Source organism: Pollicipes pollicipes, unplaced genomic scaffold (genome assembly GCF_011947565.3).
Source record: "Pollicipes pollicipes isolate AB1234 unplaced genomic scaffold, Ppol_2.1 Scaffold_6686;HRSCAF=7923_pilon_pilon_pilon, whole genome shotgun sequence".
Classification (NCBI taxonomy): Eukaryota; Metazoa; Arthropoda; class Thecostraca; order Pollicipedomorpha; family Pollicipedidae; genus Pollicipes; species Pollicipes pollicipes.
In genome coordinates, this window is record NW_023596921.1 from 32703558 (window position 1) to 32723458 (window position 19901).

At 48.1% G+C, this 19901-nt stretch overlaps 1 protein-coding gene across 1 annotated transcript; it reads right to left on the reverse strand.

Annotated features, from left to right (window-relative positions):
* Nucleotides 1–1679: 1679 nt before the first annotated feature.
* LOC119108476 (protein SET-like) lies at nucleotides 1680–12311 on the reverse strand. The gene is made up of 5 exons (XM_037232043.1): nucleotides 11961–12311; nucleotides 9457–9646; nucleotides 8859–9120; nucleotides 7936–8009; nucleotides 1680–1735 (listed from the first exon to the last, which is right to left on the reverse strand). Exons 1-5 carry the CDS (start codon nucleotides 12219–12221, stop codon nucleotides 1695–1697), a joined length of 828 nt encoding a protein of 275 aa, XP_037087938.1. The 5' UTR covers nucleotides 12222–12311; the 3' UTR covers nucleotides 1680–1694.
* Nucleotides 12312–19901: the final 7590 nt, after the last annotated feature.

The following is a 19901-nucleotide window of genomic DNA, read 5'->3' on the forward strand; positions in this document are numbered from 1 at the left end:
TAGTTCCCGAGATCTCAGGGGGTCAAACTGCCCGCCCCCCCCCCCCCTCCACCCGAGCGAAGGGCATCTAGCCGGCCACCCGGGCGCGTGTTAATGGGCGTACCTCAGCATTGAGAATGAGCGTTGAAGATGATTGATGAGCGTTACGGCAACACTGCCGTCCATCAGCGCATAGGCGTATTGATGACATAGCAAACCAAGCCCCTGCTTTACGCATGTTATGAGTGAAGACCAAATGTGTGACTAGACCCAGAAAGTAAATGTCGTGACGACATCCGGTTTTCGTCGCAAGACGCATATCATCTTGGGAGAACGGCACAAGGAAGTCACAACGAGCCCCTCGCTCGCGGCCGCTCCGACAGCGGGCAGTGCTCCTGAGGTAACTTACGCATGAAGCGCGGGACACGCTATCCGCTTTCGTGACCCAGCGAGAAGTGACTTCATCGTCTGCGGTGAGGCTTAAATGTGGAAAGACACCGCAGATTACCACGCTGAACACGGCAAATTACTCACCTGGTCGGCGCCAAACAGTGAAAAGAAGTCCCGCCGACAGCAACGCCGCCTATAATGCACCGCACTGCCACCTACGTAAAAGCCGACAAAGCCCGGTCGCGTGATCCTGAACGCAGCACATGGAAGTCCGTCGAAGGTCAGCGATATTTCTCCTGCAAACTCGTTACCTGCGAGATGCAGTTGTTGCCAGATACAGTAGTTTGCGGTTCCTAGCGCGGTACATACTCCTACTTTCGACCACCATGATAGCACAAGAGAAAACGACAGCCGCGGAAGGTCACAAGTTTGTTACACTTGCTTTCACCCCACAGGCTTCAAACGGGCTCGCCCCATGTCTCCATGCATCTCAACATATTTTCAACCCTCGCTACATCTTTTTCCAATCCAGACTTCACTGTGCTTTAGGGAAGCAAGCCTGACCGAACAGCACCGGTCACGGTGATTGGGCTACTGGCCACTACGTCACTTCTAAACGCTTGCGTAAACCTCGCCCATCGGATTGAGATTCTTCTCCTGGATGGTGGGGTTGCCGTCTTCACAAGTCTGTACTTAGCAGGTTATGAGCCCAATCCATCTCTGCATAGCATTCGAGCAAACGTCAGCAAAACGCCTCACAAGAACAGCTTAGTGCACACTTATTTGCGGCGCCCTCCGCAGGCCGTCCGCGCCATTACCCGATCGTTCCAGCTGAACGCCGCAGCGCGTGGCACGTGCAGCGCAAGCCAAACGAAATTCCACAAACACGGTCAGCAACCCACGGCGGGCTAGTCTGGAGCCACACACGCCCATTTCGACCAGGCAGCATTCGGTCGCATCAAAGCCCCAACAGACCACCGAGGAGTACAACTAGCGTTTGTTTTATTTCCTAGTTGCAACGGTACAGGCGCGACACCCACCCGGGCTCCGGCTGGACGCGGTCTGGATTGGATTCCGTCGCCAGCACCAGAGCCCTCGGATATTATATAAAAATATCGCCGTCCAAAAACAAACCAACAAAAACGGGCGGGTCGCCAGCAGCTGGAAAGGTACCGCACGACATGACAGTCCTGAGTATGTACAAATGAATTGGCTTTGTCGGTACGCAAGTGTTCAGAAATCGCCGGCGGCACCGTCCCCGGCTCCGGCGGCCTGGTCGCCGCGTCCGCGACTGCCTCGTCCTCGCTCGTCCCCCGGCGGCTGCCTCACTCGTCGTCAGCCTCGTCCTCCTCGTCCTCCAGACCCTCTGCGGACGGCCGGGCCGTGTCAGGCGGCGGCGGCGAGCGCGCCACGACGGACGGGGGCACGTCGGCAGCATGTGATGCAGGGGCCATCAAACGCCAGGTGCATGGGCGACTTCACGGCCACACGTTTTGGACAGCGTTTCGCGTTAAGGCGGGAGCTCCTCAAAAGCAGGTACAAGCAAACAGTCCGAGAAAGCAGCAGGTTAACAGTCAGGCGTTAGATGTGGCCCGCATACATCACGGCGTGCGACCGGACATGACCGCTGTCTGGTCCCGTCTGAGACACGTGACGGCATGCCCGGCAGCCGCTGAGCAATAAAAAAAAAACATTCGGCGCACGCAGTGCGCAGGTCTACAGCAACCCACCGCGCCACTCAGCCCAGGTTACCAGAGTAATATTTGTGGGCACCAGTAGATTTGACGCCAGCGAAACACATACCCTGTTTACATGGGCAGCTGTGGTTCGAATCGAGCAGGGACCCGTCCTCGATCCGAAATACCCGGCCTATGTACACACTCCACGCGCCGCTCCACTGATTCGAATCGTGCGCAGGCGGAAATCCCTTCCTGTGAGAGGATCATCCGTTCGGGAAGGGATTTCGTTAGAATTATCGGTGGTCAGCTGTCCGAAAAACTGCCTGGGGCATGCCGTTCTGATCGAAGCCATTTCAGCTTTGTTGGTGTTGCCGCCTTTCCGCGGATTTTAGCTATTGCTCAAGACGATCCAAGTTCAATATGGACAACAAAAAGGGAAAGAAGGTGAAGTTGACACCATGCTTGCTAACGTACTCTAATTATTGAGGGCCTTTAGTGGCTAGTAGCACAGAAATGTCCACATCATTTAACCTTGTTAGGCGCTTGATCTATCCAGACAGCAGGCGTCAGCAGTGTTTGGTGTTATCTTTCCGTCTCAAGGTCAGATCAATTTACATTTGGGGCGGGCTTCATGCTTCCAAAAACCATATGGAGGTAACGTGGTCATTTTATATACCTCTGACTCATTCTCACTTTAATTTTTGGATTGCTCTCGAAATTCTTGCAGAGAATGCCTCTAAGTTTCTTTCATTAAGTGAATACCTAAAGGCCCCTCCTCCAATTAGGATGTTGGCTCCTTGTCAGTTTAATTTGCGTGAAAAAGGTAACTTAAAAATTCCTGCATGATACGAAGTATCAACAAATGTAGATCATTGCAATCAGCTCAGAATGTGAACTAGTTTTAATGATAGGACCAAAATTGCCCAATGATGGTTTCAAAACATCAAGAAAGCAAATGTGAACACTGGACAAAAATAGCTGTTATCAGTACTCTGCTAAATCTAGGTTTGTTACTTTATGTGGAAGAAAACCGTGCACAAATGAAGTAACACTTAACACCAAGGCACGTGCTGCTCAGAGGACATGTCCGTGGTGCATCTTATTACCTGTTTTTGTACTGGTGAGCAGATATGTTACCTTGGTGCTATTTTATGAGTGTCTTTGCAAGCTGTGAGGTATGCAATTCAACTGTTGTCATAATGAATAATTTGTTATGAATTTCGAGATAGGATTGCTGTCGTCATGACACAGGTCTCATGACACATATTATGACCTTTAGACTGCACAAACACAGCTGTTTGTGTCACCTAGCCATCAGTCCATGTCAGTCTGATGCTGTTGACTGCAAGGATATCAAAGTATTTCAACCCTGGTATGTCAAGAAAGCAAATAGCTGCAATCTGACTTGCCAGTCCATGCCAAGTCTGAATGGCAATGCTGCCTTCAGGTACTGATGCTGCACTGGAGGGGCAAAGACAACATAATTGCACAATTTGCCACTAACTGTGTAGCATTCAGGAGTCATTTCTGTAGCTTAGCCTAAGGTTGCAAGCTGCTCATAAATGCATTATTGTGGGAGTAGGTAATATGTTTCTGGGGCTGGGCAAAGTACATGACATGATGCTTGGTGGCCCATCATATCAGAGCGTGGTAAGTTTGCGAGTGCCATTGGCCAATGCAAGAAAATGCTGATTTTGTGCTAGCCCTTGCATGTCAGCAAAGATTCAGGTGTCACAGGCTCCAGGTGTATCTTAAATGTCATCCTAAATAATGTTAACCAAAACATCAAGCCATGATCTATATTGCAGAATGGGAAGCAGTAGCCTTGCTTGCACTTTTTGAAGTTCTTGTCATGTATGGATGGTCTAACACATGTTACTTTAACATCATCTCTGCCATTGCCATGAAGCAGCTTATAGTTTTATTTACCAGTTCACTTCCTTGTCATTCTTCATTGCAAACCTGTGATCAAAGAAACTGACTTTAGGAGGAATATATGCTGGAATATCTGTAAATCACCTTTTCCTGTTTTGTGCGAATTCCTGTGATCGTGCTCTTTGCAACGCACAATGTTCACATGTCCTAGGTCCAATAGCAAAATTTTCATGCCACAGTAACCATGGGGCAGATATGATACTATATGGGCAGTGCTGACCACGCAACTTTTGTGTTTTAAATGTTATGGCTTGTGCTGTGGCTGTAAAGCCTATGAGTCGTGGACAGATCGTTTTCCGAACGGAGTCCATCTTCCTCCTCGCTCTCAAACCCGTCTCGCGCCCACCATGGCTCTTGGCATTCGGCATCCATACGCAGAGTACCGGCATTTTTTTCAGTTTGTCACAAAAGCGCAGTTTTCGTCCATAATCCGTTCCCGATTCGAACCAACCGGGATCGAACCATTTACCCTGTTTACATGGGCAACTGTGATTCGAATTAAGCCGGGACCCGTCCTCGATCCGAACTATCCGGCCCATGTATACACTCACGCGCCGTTCCGCTGATTCGAATCGTGCGCCGGAGGAAATCCCTTCCCGTGAGAGGATCATCCGTTCAGGAAGGGATTTCGTCCGAATTATCGGCCGTCAGCTGTCTAAACAAAAAAAAAAGAAAAATGCCTGGCGCACGCAGTTCTGTTCATAGCCATTTCAGCTTTGTGCGGTGTTACCGCTTTTCCACGGGTTTTTAGCTATTGCTCCAGACGGTTCAAGTCCAAGATGGTAAGGGAAAAGAGAAGGAAGGTGAAGTTGACATCATGCTGCTAAAACTACTCTTATTATTGAGGGCCTTGAGTGGCTAGCAGCACAGAAATGCTCACGTAATTTAGCCTTGCTAGGCGCTTGATCTATGCAGACAGCACGCGTCGACGGTGTTTGGTGCTATCTTTCCGCCTAAAGGTTAGATTAGTTTACATCTGGGGCAGGCTCCATGCTTCCAGAAGCCAGATGGAGGTAATATGGTTATTTTACATAGCTTTGACTTGTTCTCATTTTAATTTTTGGATTGCTCAAAATTCTTGCAGAGAATGCCTCCAAGTTTCGTTCATTAAGTTAATACCTTAAGTCCCCAGGAGTGTTTTTGCAGATGTTCCTTAAATTAGGATGCTGGTTGCTTGTCAGTTTAATTTGTGTGAGAAAGGTAGCTTAAAAATTGCTGCATGATATGACGGATGAACAAATATAGATCATTGCAGTCAGCTCGGAATGTGAACTTTTATAATGGTAGGACCGAAATTGCCCAATGATGGGGTCAAAACAGCAAGAAAGCAAATGTGAACACTGGATGAAAATAGTTGTCATCATTACTCTGCTAAATCCAAGTTTGTGTGTTCCATGTGCAGGAAAACAGTGCATAAACTAACACCTAACACGATGGCACATGCCGCATGGAGAACACGTCTGTGTTGCATATCATCACCTGTTTTTATGCTGGTGATTAAATATGTCACCTTGGTGCTTTTTTGTGATGGGTGTCTTTGCAGGCCACGAGGTAGGTAATTCAACTGTTCAACAATTCTTGCAGGGAGTACCAATAGTTTCTTTCATTAGGTGAATACATAAATGCCCCAGGATTGATTTGCAGACATTCCTCCTGTGACTTGAACATTTGGTTGAGCACCTATTGGCAGGAGGGATGTGCTGGATATTGGTGACTGGCTTGTCAAGGAAATATGAAGTTACGTCACACTGGTAGACCAACTGGCAAGGAAGCGGGGGCTGGAATATTTGTTTTTGATGCAATTAGGCTGTTTGTTGCTTGTCAGTTTAATGTGTGTGAGATAGGTAACTCAATAATTCCTGCATGATGCAAAGGATCAACAAATATAGGCAATAGATCATTGCAGTCAGTGCAGAATGTGAACTATTTTTAATGATGGGACCAAAATTGCCCAGTGATGGTTCCAAAATGTCAAGAAAGCAAATGTGAGCACTGGATGAAATTAGCTGTCATCAGTACTCTGTCAAATCCAGGTTTGTGCATTTCATGTGGAAGAAAACAGTGCATAAACTAAGTAAACCTAACCTAATGCCACATGATGTGCAGAGAACATCTGCAGTGCACATCATTACCTGTTTTTGTACTGGTGAGTAAATATGTTGCCTTGGTGCTTTTTTGTGACACGTATCTTTGCAAACCATGAGGTGGATAATTGAGGTGTTGCTATAATTAATCATTTGTTATGAATTTTGAGCCCAGATTGCTTTTGTCATGACAGCTCTGGGGCTGGTTCACGTTATGACCTTTGGACTGTGCGAACACGGCTGTTTGTGGCACCTAGCCATCAGTCCATATCAGCCAATGCTGTTGACTGCAAGGATATCAAAGCAGTATTTCAACCCTAGTATGTCAAGAAAGCAAATAGCTGCATTCTGACTTGCCAGTCCATGCCAAGTCTAAGTGGCAATGCTGCCCTCAGGTACTGATGATGCATTGGATGGGGAAAGACAACATAGTTACACAATTTTTGCCACTAACTATGTAGCATTCATGAGTCATTTCTGTAGCTTAGCTCACTGTTGCAGGCTGCTCATAAATGCATTGGTGCGGGATTAGGTAATGTGTTTCTTGGGCTGCGCAAAGTAGATGACATGATGCTGGGTGGCATACTGATGAGTGTGGTAAGTTTGTGAGTGTCATTGGCCAATACAAGAAAATACTGATTTCGTGCTAGCCAGTTTCCTGCTAGTAAAAATTTGCATATAACACTGCTTATGTGACAGATTTGGCAGTGCTGACTGCGCAACTCCTGTGTTTCAAGTGCTATGGCTTGTGCTGTAGCTACAAAGCCTATGAGTCCCGCACAGATCATTTTTCCAACCGAGTCCATCTTCCTCCTCGCCCTCAAAGCTGTCTCGCGCCCACCACGGCTCGTGACATTCGCCATCCATACGCAGAGTACCGGCTTTTTTCTTCTTGTTTTGTTCAGTTCGCCTCAAAAGCGCAGTTTTCGCCCATAACCCGTTCCTTGGTTCGAACTAAGCGGGATCGAACTATCGACCGTTAATCCGACGTAAAGCCGGTTTCGCCCATGTAAACGCCCCTCGCCGAGAGGGTTAACGTCGCATGATCCGTTCCGATCTTAATTCGAATTATCCTCGGCTGCCCATGTAAACCGGGTAATTGACCGTTAATTCGACGTAAAGCCGGTCTCGCCCATGTACACAACCTCTGCGAGAGGTTTCATGTCGCATGATCCGTTCCGATCTTAATTCGAATTGCCCTCGGCTGCCCATGTTAACAGGGTAACAGATATGAACACACCACAGGAGACCCTACGCTGGTACAGTACTTGTGCAATGTAAGGCATGGCAAGTATGTCAAAGGCAAATAGGATGACCTTACAAAAGTTATGTGCGTGATACTCGTTAAAAATTGCATCCTTGATCATCAAAAATAAAACTTTCTTTATGAATATTGTGTCAATAATTATTGTAATATCATCTTAATTTCCTTGCAATGGGCCAGGACCCTCACATTTGCTATGACAGAATGTGCAACGTCGTGCTGATAACTACGCAATGAGTCACCAAATACCACTGGATGGGGAGGGAAACCAGATTTTCTCACTGCCAGAATTTGTGACTTTGTAGTGATTTTGTTCCTACTGATATTTTAGAGAGGGCATTATGTTCACATACCGTTATTGCACCCTGCCCCTCAACATTATGTGTGTGTGTGGGGGGGGGGGGGGGGGGGGGAGCTGTATCCAATATATCTTAAACTTCATGCATGCTGATAACACAACACAAATATAAATTCCAGGCTAATGAGCAGCATCAGAACTGCGTGCATAGTGTTACCTCTCCATTCCCACGCGGAGCAAATGGAAACTGCAACATCAAAATGGTGAACTCTTGCTAATCTAAAGGTTACTGCCAGGCGCGCTCACCCTCATCCTCCTCGTCGCCCTCTCCGTCGTCCTCCTCCTCCTCCATCACCACCACGCTCTCGTCCACGTCGCCCCTGAAACAGGCCGGTCATCATGTCAGAGCACCGTTGCCTTGGCGACCAGTCCGTGGCTAGCTATGGCCACCTGCGACTGACTCAAGCCACAGGGACTCGAGGGTCCCGACTGCATGATTCTCTGGCGCCACAAGGCACGCGAGGAGCTTGTTTCGTGGCCCGAGGTGTGGTACATAGTTGACAGAGGATTTGCTGCTGGTCAAAGTCAAAAGGTACTGGATAGCAGCTGCTGTTGAATGCAAGTATCATCTATCACGGAAATGAGTGTTGCAAGCAGTGACAACATAACCTAGCTAGGTATCACAGTTCAGACTAAAGCCTTGATTCAAACAAAATCCTATGCATCTGTTTAAGCCAGGCCTAATTACTTCTATTACGTCGATCACACCCACTGCCACGTCACTTTTCGAGAAAATATGTCATATTATCACTGAACCGCATCCCCAACACTGGTTCTTTAGCCACAGCAGTCAAAATCAAACTACTAGTACCAATTTTCGCAAAACAATTAATGTTTCGAGACCTACATGCGGCCCAGGATGATGCCAGACATGACGTCTCCACCAGATCCACTCCCATTGGGTGTCCGCGGGCCAGCAAGCTGACCGAGCTCAAGGTCACACCAGCCACGACAGCGGGCAGGGCCCATACAGAAAATAAGTGCCCACAAAACAGCCACCTTTCTCCTGCTGAAAGACTACCAATGTGTACAGAGAGCAGCTATTCATATGATTTTGACCCACTTTCCAAACACCGCGAATTGTCTGTTAGTTACCTTTTAAAAAGAATGCACCCGCACTACGTCTGCACCATAACCGAGCAAAGCACACCAGTTCGACACAAACTTACTCTTCTTCTTCCTCGACGCCATTCTCCACCTCGATGTCGGGCACGAGGAAATACTGCAGTGGGTTGGGCCACATGTCATCCTTGATGACCTCAGCGATGTCATCTTGGGACGGGTCCTCGTGGTCCTCGAACCAGAGGAAGAAGGACTTGACGTCCAGGCCGCGTTTCCGGCCCTGCTTCACTTTCTCTTGCCGACTCCTGGCGTTCTTCACCAGGTTCATGTCCTCGGTCCAGCTGATCTTCGTCGACTCTGACTTCGGATCTGAAAAAGTGGTGTATGTCAGGCACTGCAACAGCAATCAATCGTGATTGGATGGGGTGCAGTAGTCAAGTCAGTGCCGTGAGACCTATGACTGATGGCTATTGACTCTCATCATGTCACATGCCACATCATTCATGTGTGCAGCTCTAGGCATTATTACTATTGTGAAAGCATTAAGGAGGTAACCTCAGGCTGCAGACAGACACAAACCGACATACAACGCTCAAAGACATGCTTTGGTCCACGCCAAATGCACCACAGTACAAAAAAGCTTTGGCATTATGGCGACGAGAACCATAAAAATCGCGTAACACGCAGACGCGCACAAACAAGTACCTGATGATCCCAGGTGGAATTCTTTCATGAGAATGTCATTTGAAAAATATGGGTTCTTTGAGAAGTGAAATTTAATCCTATACCCCGACTTGATATCTTCAAACTCCTCGACCTCCAACTGTGTCATGAAGTGGAGGCACTCCTCTTCTTCCTCATCTAGCAATGCTGACACTTGTGGGTGGTTGGCGAACTGCAGCTTCAATGTAAGGAACTTGCAGATGGACAAAACCTCACACAATGATAACATATCATGACACTAACTCAACCAAAATAGGAAGTTTGTGTAGCAGAGGAAATTGTGCTATCAGTATAAATTGCGTGATATAGTACTGAACATTAACAACTTGAAAAATGGGCTGCTCTCCAAAACTGAATGAAATTAGAGTGTCAGCAAGATCCCAGATGCAACCAGCATCATGCTCAATAACATATCACTGAATGAAAATGCATGAATCACAACTATTCACCATCATAAAATAATCTACTGTTTTCTTTTAATTTACACTTTTGTGATGCTGAGGCTATCAACATTCTTCAAGCCATGTGGAAGCTGAGGTTGGCAATACACATACACAATGTTTCATCCACTTTGCTTGTTGAGTGAACATGCACATGGAAGCAGTAGCTGAAAAGCACAGTAAATTTCCAGTTCTCTGATGTCAAGCATGAGGAAGCACATGGTACAATCATCAGTGATAAAAAGGGATAAACGAAACTGTGTCACGGATATTATCTCCATACTTGTGTCCAGTTGTCACAATCATGCACAATCATGCACAAACATGGTCATCAAGGGGGAAGTGAATGCTCAGGCTTATGGTGTATTTTTTATTAAAAATCAGATATATGCATGCATATGCATGCAAACTACTCCTTTACAATGCAAACTTGCACAACTGTCAGACTGCGGAAGTGTGGTGAACAAGATATGCCATGTTGCTTTGCGAGGCTAGAAAATATGTGTGAAGGCAGCCATTTCCAGCTCAGCCCATACATACAGACCAAAGACAATGTAACATCAGCATGCAGAATACATATTTTCATTCCAACACACCCTATGAATTGGTGTCTCTAGTCATCATAATTTTCAAGATCTCGGGGGTCGGATCAACCCCCATTCAAGTGAAAGGTATTCAACCACCCACCCAGGCAGCTGCTACATCACACTGGTAAGAAATCACAAATGCTACAATTTCAAACACCTCCTTCCCAATAAATGTCCTCTTATTGATGCCCTACCATAGTTCAAATGCAGAAAGGTCAATGTAGGTTGCTGTGACAGACACTGTCACCACCTTACTGGTGTAGCTGTAACACCCACAAACTTTAAACCATATAAAATATCCTGGCATGTGCCTAGAGTATGAAAAGGTCCTGGAATCTGATCTTAGGGTCCCATAGCCATGGTACCCTGTGCGATTCTGTGCCCACACTTGGGATTCAAGCACATGTCTGCAATAATAATGGAATACCACAATCATATTATTGTGAAGTTCAGTCTTACCTAATCCTTTATAAGTCATGCTGGAACATGCAAGGATTAATTTTTTATTGTGTCTTTGAAATGTCAAATAGGGTTACCACACTGTCAGGGTTATCTATAGGGGAACAGGGTTGTCTACCATAAGCTGCATTCTGCACTACCTATACCCACCAGTAACTAACATAAAATATCATGCTATCTTTTGGGCATTTCTGTCAAAACCCTTCAAATGGTTTGCATGAGTGGTTTGCTGCACCGGGTGCCTACTGCAAACAGCTTGCTGTACATACTCAGAACCCACCACACAAATCATGTGCTCTATCTAAACAGGCTATTTTACCTCCACCATTCCCTGTACAGGTATGTGGAAGGCACTGTGCACCATACAATGATGCAGCACAGAAGCATGATGTCTAAGTTCATCTTTTTTGGTAGATCCTGGCTTAACTTTCTACTAAAGTGCCCCCTCTGGGACTTGTGCCCAATGTCACACTGACTAAATTGAGTGAATACAATCTTTCTCACAGACCATAAATAATGCTAATACATTGCTCTTTTTGAAAACTTCTTAAGAGCACATGGGTCTTAATCCCTATTTAACACAAACCCAGGCATCATTCTGTGTTACTAAATGCTGTCCATAACTTGTGGCCTATGCCACTGCACATATATGAATCACAATAGTTCATAAGTCTGGGACCACAGTTGCTTGCCATGGAATAGGCAAGTAACACCATAGGTAGCAACTTCAGGCATGTACTTCCCCAATGAAGGACTGCTTCCTGACCTGTACATCACTGACCAACAGTGGTTGGGCAATGAGGGAACATGCATGGCTAGAATAGGTAATTGCATGGATCATTCAATATCTGAAGACCATAGTAAATGTGACAATAGTATTCTTGAAAGTACAGGAACTAAATGGCATTCACTGCAGGCAGCAAATGACTCAACCATTCCCCTTCCACGCTGTATGCAATCATGGCGCAGACACCGGCACCCACGAGGCGCCAAAGGATACAGCAGTCACCCAGAAGTTTGGTATCTTTCGAATGATCTCGTTCCGCTTTTCAAAAAACGGTTTTCGCAGCTTGTTGTACTTTTGCTCCACTTTCAAGATCTCTTCGCTCGCCTTTTCGTTCAGAGCGTCGATTTCATTTTGACAACCGTCGATCTCCTCCAGGGCCTTCTGCGTCTCGACATCAAAGTCTCTGCTCTCTTCGAGATCCCCGGATTCATCTAACTTCTTCACCTTCTTCTGGGTAGGCCCTTCCGTAGACATATTGCGCAGGTAAAACAAATCCCAATTATATCCACCCCACCTTTCAAACGGGGATTCACACTCCAGCCCCCGCGCGTACAGAGCACCGCGTCTGGGCTATCGATTGATATGATTGGTTCCCGCTGCTTCCCCAACACGCATGCGCAAATGTTTCAGCATATATAAACATTTGGTTTAAAAGACTGCTACATACTCCTCCAACCCGTTTACGAGCCACAGGTGAAAGGAAAAAATAATGCTTCTAGTGCACCATTTCAACGCTTAAGGAATACATATTTACACGCCTTTGGGGGTCAACTTGACTGCTCGAAGGTTTTTTGCCCGAAAAAACTTCCGGACTGCTCAGCATTGCCCCGGCAAACTTTGCTGAGCTGTAGCTAATTGAGCAGACAAACGTCCTGTGGCAGGTCAAGGTCAGACAACCCAGGGAATCGCTTTGACTCATACGATAACATAGTGTCAGATGAAGCCATGCATCTCTGGGGCGTTTTTCTGGCAATTGGACAATTGAATGCAGGATAATAACTAGTCTTATTGACCTTTGGCCAGGTATGAAGTTCAGGTTGAGTTCAAAACGAAATCACTTTTTTGCTGAGCACTTTGCCTTGAGGTTGAACACACACATTGACATTTGAACACATAAAGTTTAACAAACGTGTTATTTAAGGTTTACAAAGTTCAGAAGACGTCACTAACATAGGAAACCCCAGCCAACCTTATTTAGAACCAACCTTATCCTTTACGCATCTTGAAATTCAAAAACCGAAACGACCCTGCAGGGTTTTCGTCGGCGTCGCATTCTGAAGGTCAATACGGTCACTAGCCTGGAGTGAACACCAGTGACCTTTTACTTGGCGGAGGCGTCTGGGTCATTAGCACAGGCAGGAGAGGAGGGCACAAGGGGCACGTGCCCCACGCCTCTTATGTTTCGAGGGGCTCGAAGGGCCCGTCAGAGTCCACTATTAAGGGCCCAAAAGGCCAGTTGGAGGTCCCATTCAGGGGCCCTGGCCCGCAGGACTGGGCGCTCCAATGCCAGTCAGAGGGCCCTGCACGCTCATCAGAGGCCCACTGAGTCGATGAGGGCCTATGTTTTGGTCAGACACTACCAGTAAGGCGCAGTCGGCTCCAGGACGACATGAGCCTCAGGGCCCACTTCCCGAGCAGGGCCCGCTTCCCGACATGAGCCTCAGGGACCATTTCCCGAGCCAGCGATTTACATAGCTTGGGACCCCACAGCGTCTAACAGGGGCCCTGTGTTGTCAAAGGGCCCGAGTTGGCCAGACATAGTGTTCGAGGGGGCCCAAAGAGCCTAGAGGGCCAACTGGGTCAGACGATCGAGATTACGATTGGAGTGTCCAAGGGCATAAAGGACTGGTCGGAGTCTTATTCAGGGGCCCCGACCTGGGAACACAGATCCTCAAATAGCGGCCAGAGGGCCATTTCCGCCAATCGGGAAAGCCCTGAGACGATATGGGTCCATATATCGGCCAGGTACCACCGCACCACACAGTCGGCTCCGTGTCGGTATGGGCCTGAGGACCCACTTCCCAATCAGCTATAAAGCCGGGCCAGTGATTTACACTGTTCGGGACCTTGTACCCGTCAGGGGCCCACAGCGCCGAACAGAGGGCCCTGTGCTCGCAAGGGCCCCGATCCGACCAAGGGAAATGTTCAATGAGACCTGAGGAGGGGCCGGGCGGTCCACCGGAACCAACGATCAGGGGCCCGGTTGGAGGGTATAAGGGCCCGAAGGACTGACTGCAGGTCACATTAAGGACCGTGGACCCACAGGGCCGTGCTCTCAAATGTCAGTAAGATGATCCCCTGCACTGATAGGAACCCCTGAGACAGAGCGTTCTTCAATTTCGGCCAGAGAACACGAGCGACGAACGGTCGGCTCCGTGTTGGTTTGAGCTCTGGGGACCCATTTCCCAAGCGGGGATAAGGCCGGGCCCGCGATTTACATTGGCTGCGCACCTGTATCGTTCAGGGGCCCACAGTGCCTAACAGGGCATTCTGTGTCAACAAGGGGCCTCGAATCGATCAGTGGAAGATTTGCTCAACAGGGACGGGGACGGGAGTCCGAATGGCAGAGGGTCCTTGCGTCGGCCGGGGCCCTCTGACAGTTAAAAGAAACAGAAGAACTTATTATGAGTGCTCACAATGAGGCAATGGAAAAGTGCAGTATCAGTCAGGACCCCTAGTTTCGAACGGTGGGCCCTCCAACCCCATTCCAGCATGGGCCCGTTAAGCCCAGTCGGAGCCTATGTGCGACTAATTTGACCACCCAAGGCGGGCAGGGATGCTGTTGCGTTAATGGCGGCTCATGCGTCGATTCGGTGTTGACTCCTGCGTCAGGGAGCGGACTGTTGTGATACCATGTATACCTCCAAGGGTCGCCGGATCGGCCAAGGGATGCCGCCCCGTGTCGCCAGAATGACCGCCGGAAAACACGCCGCGGTGGGACAGAATGACCGTTCAGCCCCTGACCGGGAATAACAATGCGCCCTGTAGTGTTGTACTCAAGGAAGCCCCTGTACCGGCAAGGAACAAGCGGTCTCATTGCCCATATTACACTATGAATGGAATGGATCGAAATGAGTTCAAAACGTACAAGGTCATCTCACGTTTCTCTGAGAACGTTCATTATTTTGCAGAACCGACTAGTGAAACAAATACCATCAAAAGGTTTGATCCTGCGCACCGGGTGAAAATAGTGTAGTGGTGAACGCACCTGCGTTAACCACTGCGCGTCTGGGAAACGACAGGTACGGGGTTCAGTACGGGGACAGGGACGGGGTTCGATTCCGCGCGGTGTCCGCCCTTCCCGCCGGGGAAAGGCGGAAAAGGTGGGATATATATATATATATATATATATATATATATATATATATATATAGCCCCAGCAGCTTAGTGCGTCATGGAGCCTCAATGACACGTCCGTAATCTTAGGGGGCAAGGATAGCAAGGATTTGGGTTGCGGTTTTCGTAAAACCGAATGGCGTTGGCCACTGCAAGTAATGCTAGGGGATGGGTGCCGAGCGCGCAACGATGACAATCGTGAAAAATGTTTCTGAATGGCTTTTGAACTTAAGCGCTCAGTTCAGAAATTACACTGGGTAATTTTTTTACAACTTTGAGGATGTTCTCTGGAAAGATTTTACCACTTCGCGGTGCTGTGAAGACCAATAAGTTAATGTAATCAATCTAAAAAGTGCACATGTAAAACGCGAGCCCGAAATATCTCTAAAAGTGCGAATTGGTGTCCTAAAGCGTTCAAAGGTACTTCTGTCAGATGCGTCACCATTTTCATCCACCTGTTGGTCACCGTCTAATGTTAGTTACAGTGCCGACGCCGCCCGCTCAAGGAGACTGCAACGCCTGGCATCGAACTTTTTGTTGCTAAGATATGCAAGCGAGCATGCTCAGAACTACGCTACATAATTTGTTTCACTACTGGAATTTGACTGAATGTTGAAAATATCCAGGCAAACATGGCCGAGTCATGTTCATACAAAGGTTGACCCATTTTGATCTTCATCCCACATTCGCGGACTCCTTGCTATCTCCGTACAACCCAGATAAAAAACTCTGACAAAGTTTCTGAGTTCTGTCGGTTTAAGAAAAGACCACTGGACCATTGTTAAATGAAAAACGCCGGAAATTTATTTCATGCAGTCACTTAACGCATGATTTTATCGGATTATTTGCTATAAACTACAGGTAGAATTGATCTCGCGGTAGCGCGAACTATATTGCAGTTACAGAAGGTAGAAACGTGTAATATATATATATATACATATATATATATATATATATATATATATATATATATATATATATGTAAGCATATCCTTAATAACAAATGGACCATACCGGCGGTTTTCGGTAGAGGCCCTTTTGCCATCAGGGGGCCCTTTGTTAACCCTGTGCTCCCCACGCCACGGTTCTGGCCGCGCCCCTGCTCTGGGTTATATGTAGTTGCACGAATTCAAGCAAACTTCAGACATAGATCAGGAATTTGACCTTGTTTGACCTTGTTTGACTCGAGTCTCATGACCAAGGGAGCTCAAATGTTGACAAAGTTGAGTTTATACGTAGGGCTATGTATTCTGTGAATTTGGTATCTCCAGTTCTAAATCTTTTTTAGATCTCAAGGGGAGCAAGTTGACCCTTCATCCGAGCGGTCTCGTATCCAACCGGCCACCCAAGCGCGTGCTAATCCTTCCGATAAAGCACATCATGGACATTGTACCTACAACCAGTCGGGATGCCGCCAGTCGGCTCGGTTCCTAAGGCTCTACCTGGGAGCGGCGGATGGGTCCGGAATGCGGGGGTTACGCCGGAGGCACGTATCCCGAGTCCCCCGCAGGAGAGCCGTTACCCGGGATGAGGTCCGATACGACCCTCAGCACGGGAGAAGGCAGCGCCAGCGTGGGCGTTGCTAGAGCCGGGACGGGATCCTGGACTGGTGGTGACGTCACTGGCCCATCACTGGCCCAATTCAGAGATGAGCAGGGGCGCGTTTGAAACACGCGGCCCGGGATAGACACTGTAGCGCCCCCGTACCTGATCGGCGTGCCTGACAATAGTTCTGCCGGCGCTGAGCCCGATGGCGAATTTCACCATACATGCATAGGATTCGACTGGGTACCCTGGTGCTCTTCTTCACACCACGCTGGCGATCATCAGCTGATACGTACACCTTGTCGCCCACTGACAGATCCCGTTCACATGATCCCGTCTGCGGTATGTTTTCTGGGCAACCTGCCGTTCACCAACGTGCTGGCCTTTATCAGGGTCCGTGCGACCTAAAAATGTACCATGAACAACGTTCTCCCAGAAACAATGCTGCCGGAGAACACAGCGAGGTGCCGTGCGACATTGAAACAAACACCGGGACATCTTGGTTTACGCGATCCCACCTCATGCCTATCCAGCTCATTTTTGGCGGCCTGCACTTCCCGCTCTGCCAAGCCGCTTGGTTTTGGTGGCAAGCGCGTTGTAGTCAGCCAACTAATGCCATTCCCCTTCAAAATACTTTGAACTGTTTCGACACAAAAACTTGAGCATCACCGCCATCATCGCTTCGAGGACACCTCAGTCTGCAAGCAGCATGCGCAGTTTTGCAATGGTGACGTCGGAATCAGACGAGCGTGTTATACAAATATCCATCTACTTAAAGTGAGCGTCGACCAAAATCAGAAACGTTTAACCCTTTGTCGCACGACAATGGAGATGAACCTGCTCCCAGGGCCATGTCGGGCTCTGCCATGGGTGCAGTGGTGTTCCCGGGGCTTGGTCTGTGAGTTCCTGACAGCTTACATCTGACAGCTTACGACGTTTGCATGAGGAGGTCTGGGGACACTTGAGGCATCGATCTGGATTTTGGCTTTTTCTGGATTGCCAGCCATTACCACGATGGGTATTTCCGGGACCCCAACCAATGCATATTACGGGCTCAGGCCTTGCGCCTTCTTGGGAAATGGGCCCCAGGGCGCAGAGCGACACGGAGCCGACTGTTTGGTGTTGGAGGTTTCTGGCCAAAGTACAGGACCACGTTGTCCCAAAGGGTTCTCAGTTGGTGCAATAGGCCCTCTGACTGGCATTTGAGGTTACGGCCCTATGTATGATTACGGCCCTATGAGACGGGAACCTTAATATGACCTGTAGTCGGCCCTTCGGACCCTGTGGGTCATTCAGCCCTTTAATCGAGCGCTTGATCTTCGGTCCGACTGTTAAACTGTTCGTTACTGTTGGTGCTTGACCGATATGGAGGTCTCTATCGAGTAAGGCGGTCTTCGGTCGACGCAGAGGGTCATCTCTGACAGGCAGTTATTGGTCAGGCTCTGCAGACCGGCCCGCTTAATGATAACTCCGGTGCCAGCCCTTCAGCCCCTGCGGGCCCTCAAATCGGGGCCCAAATCATCAGTAAGTCGAGGGGCCATTCGAGCCCCTTGGGATCTAGTGGGGGGGGGGGGGGGGCAAGTACCCCATGTTCCCTCAGCTTACACCACTGTGAGTCATTCTCTCACCATTAAATCTGGCCCTGGGCCATTGCGCGCGACTTAATGTGAGCCAGAAATAATTGTCAGCGATGGCTTTATCAAGGATGGTTCGGTGGGTCCTGTTGCTCGGTGCTTATGAGTACCGCCCTGGCTGCAACGCGGTGTCCTGCGACGCTCTTAGCAGGCCCTCTCCTGCGGATTCCGCCTCCATTAACGTATCCGTGCCGGCGTAGACGGCTCATCGGAATAGGCTTTTGGACTCCGCCGGCGTGTGTCCTTAATATTCGATTGTGGACATCCAGAGACCCTGTCCTGTCAGGCGTGTATAAGTGTATTCGTGACGGTGTGTGGGAGCTTACGGCCGATTTCAACCCCGATGTTCAGCCATAGAAGCGTCGAGTGGGACACTGAGCGCTCACCAGGGCCGCGTGCGTCGGGAGCACGTGTCATAATCCCGCCGCGAGGCTAAGCTAGCGTGCCAACGTGCACGAGCGGCGTCTAGGATAATTTCGGACGAAGATCCCGGCTCGAACGTACTTATGATGGCAAAAACTGTTCTAAGCAAAAGGCCAATGAGGCCAGTCACCTTATTTGACCTTTATATGGTCAAAGTGACCAAATGGTTAAGAGCTTGTTCCTATTCTGTCATTCGAATAAGCGTCAGGAATTACACGAGGTGGTATGCTCCTGAAAACAGATATTGACCTGGGTCATTTTAGGTTAGATACCTACCCTAACCTCTAAAGTCAATGAGACATGTCTGTTGCGATCCCTGTCATTAATAAATTCGAAATGAGCACCAGAAACCACTCCATAAAACCATGCTCTCGAGTAAAACAGCGGGTTAGTTTTGATCTCGGCATGACTTTAATACGCGACCCTTGGCCAATGAAATTGGTTGTAAGTATAAATTCGATTAGTGTACTGCCTAAGAAACCATATGAAATGTTCATGGCTCCGTATACTTTTCCATTGTTGCGTCACATTTTGAACGATTGCTTAGAAATGTCCTTCGCTGATAGTCATGATCTGACTTTGATCTGCCGTAGGTCAGTGAGCTTGCAAGCCACATCCAATTTTTACATCGATAGATCCACTATTCACTTATCTACATCTGTGCAAAGTTTGGCGCGGATGTGCTGCGCCGCTCGGAAATTATTCTGGAAAACCTCGAGGGGGGGGGAAATTTGACCGCCCACAGACGGCGTGTTAATATAACTATTGTTGCACTGTAACATCGTTAAATCAATAATTCCTGGTCTAATGAGGATCGATAACTCGGCATAAGAATTCGGAAAACTCATAATGCCGTTCTTGTTTGCTTTTCCCGCGTAGTTTAGTTTTCGCTATTTTTTTTAAACTTCGAGTTGCGAGTTCCATCCGCTAGCCTCACTTTAATTTCTGGCTCAACATCAGTGCTGCTGATGGGCACTGATGCGACGTTTGTATGAAACATGTTTTTTCTATCATTTAGATTTGTTCCCTGTGCTTCAAAGTTCATCCACTATAAATTTGAAGAAATACTCAGCTAATCATTACGGCTTTAAATCTACAACACCGCTCACAAAAATGTTTGCAAATTTACAAGCTACGGTGTATGCGCATTTGGCTTACATGGCTTTGATACAAGCTCGCTTTTTGAGCTCTGTCCATCTCTGTCCTATCGGAGAGT

Coding starts and splice junctions, on each gene's coding strand:
- LOC119108476 (XM_037232043.1), bottom strand. CDS start 12,221: ATGTCTACGGAAGGGCCTACCCAGAAGAAGGTGAAGAAGTTAGATGAA. Junction 9,121..9,456: donor ATTCCACCTGGGATCATCAG/GTACTTGTTTGT, acceptor CCACTTTTTCAG/ATCCGAAGTCAGAGTCGACG. Junction 1,736..7,935: donor GGGCGACGAGGAGGATGAGG/GTGAGCGCGCCT, acceptor GGCCGTCCGCAG/AGGGTCTGGAGGACGAGGAG.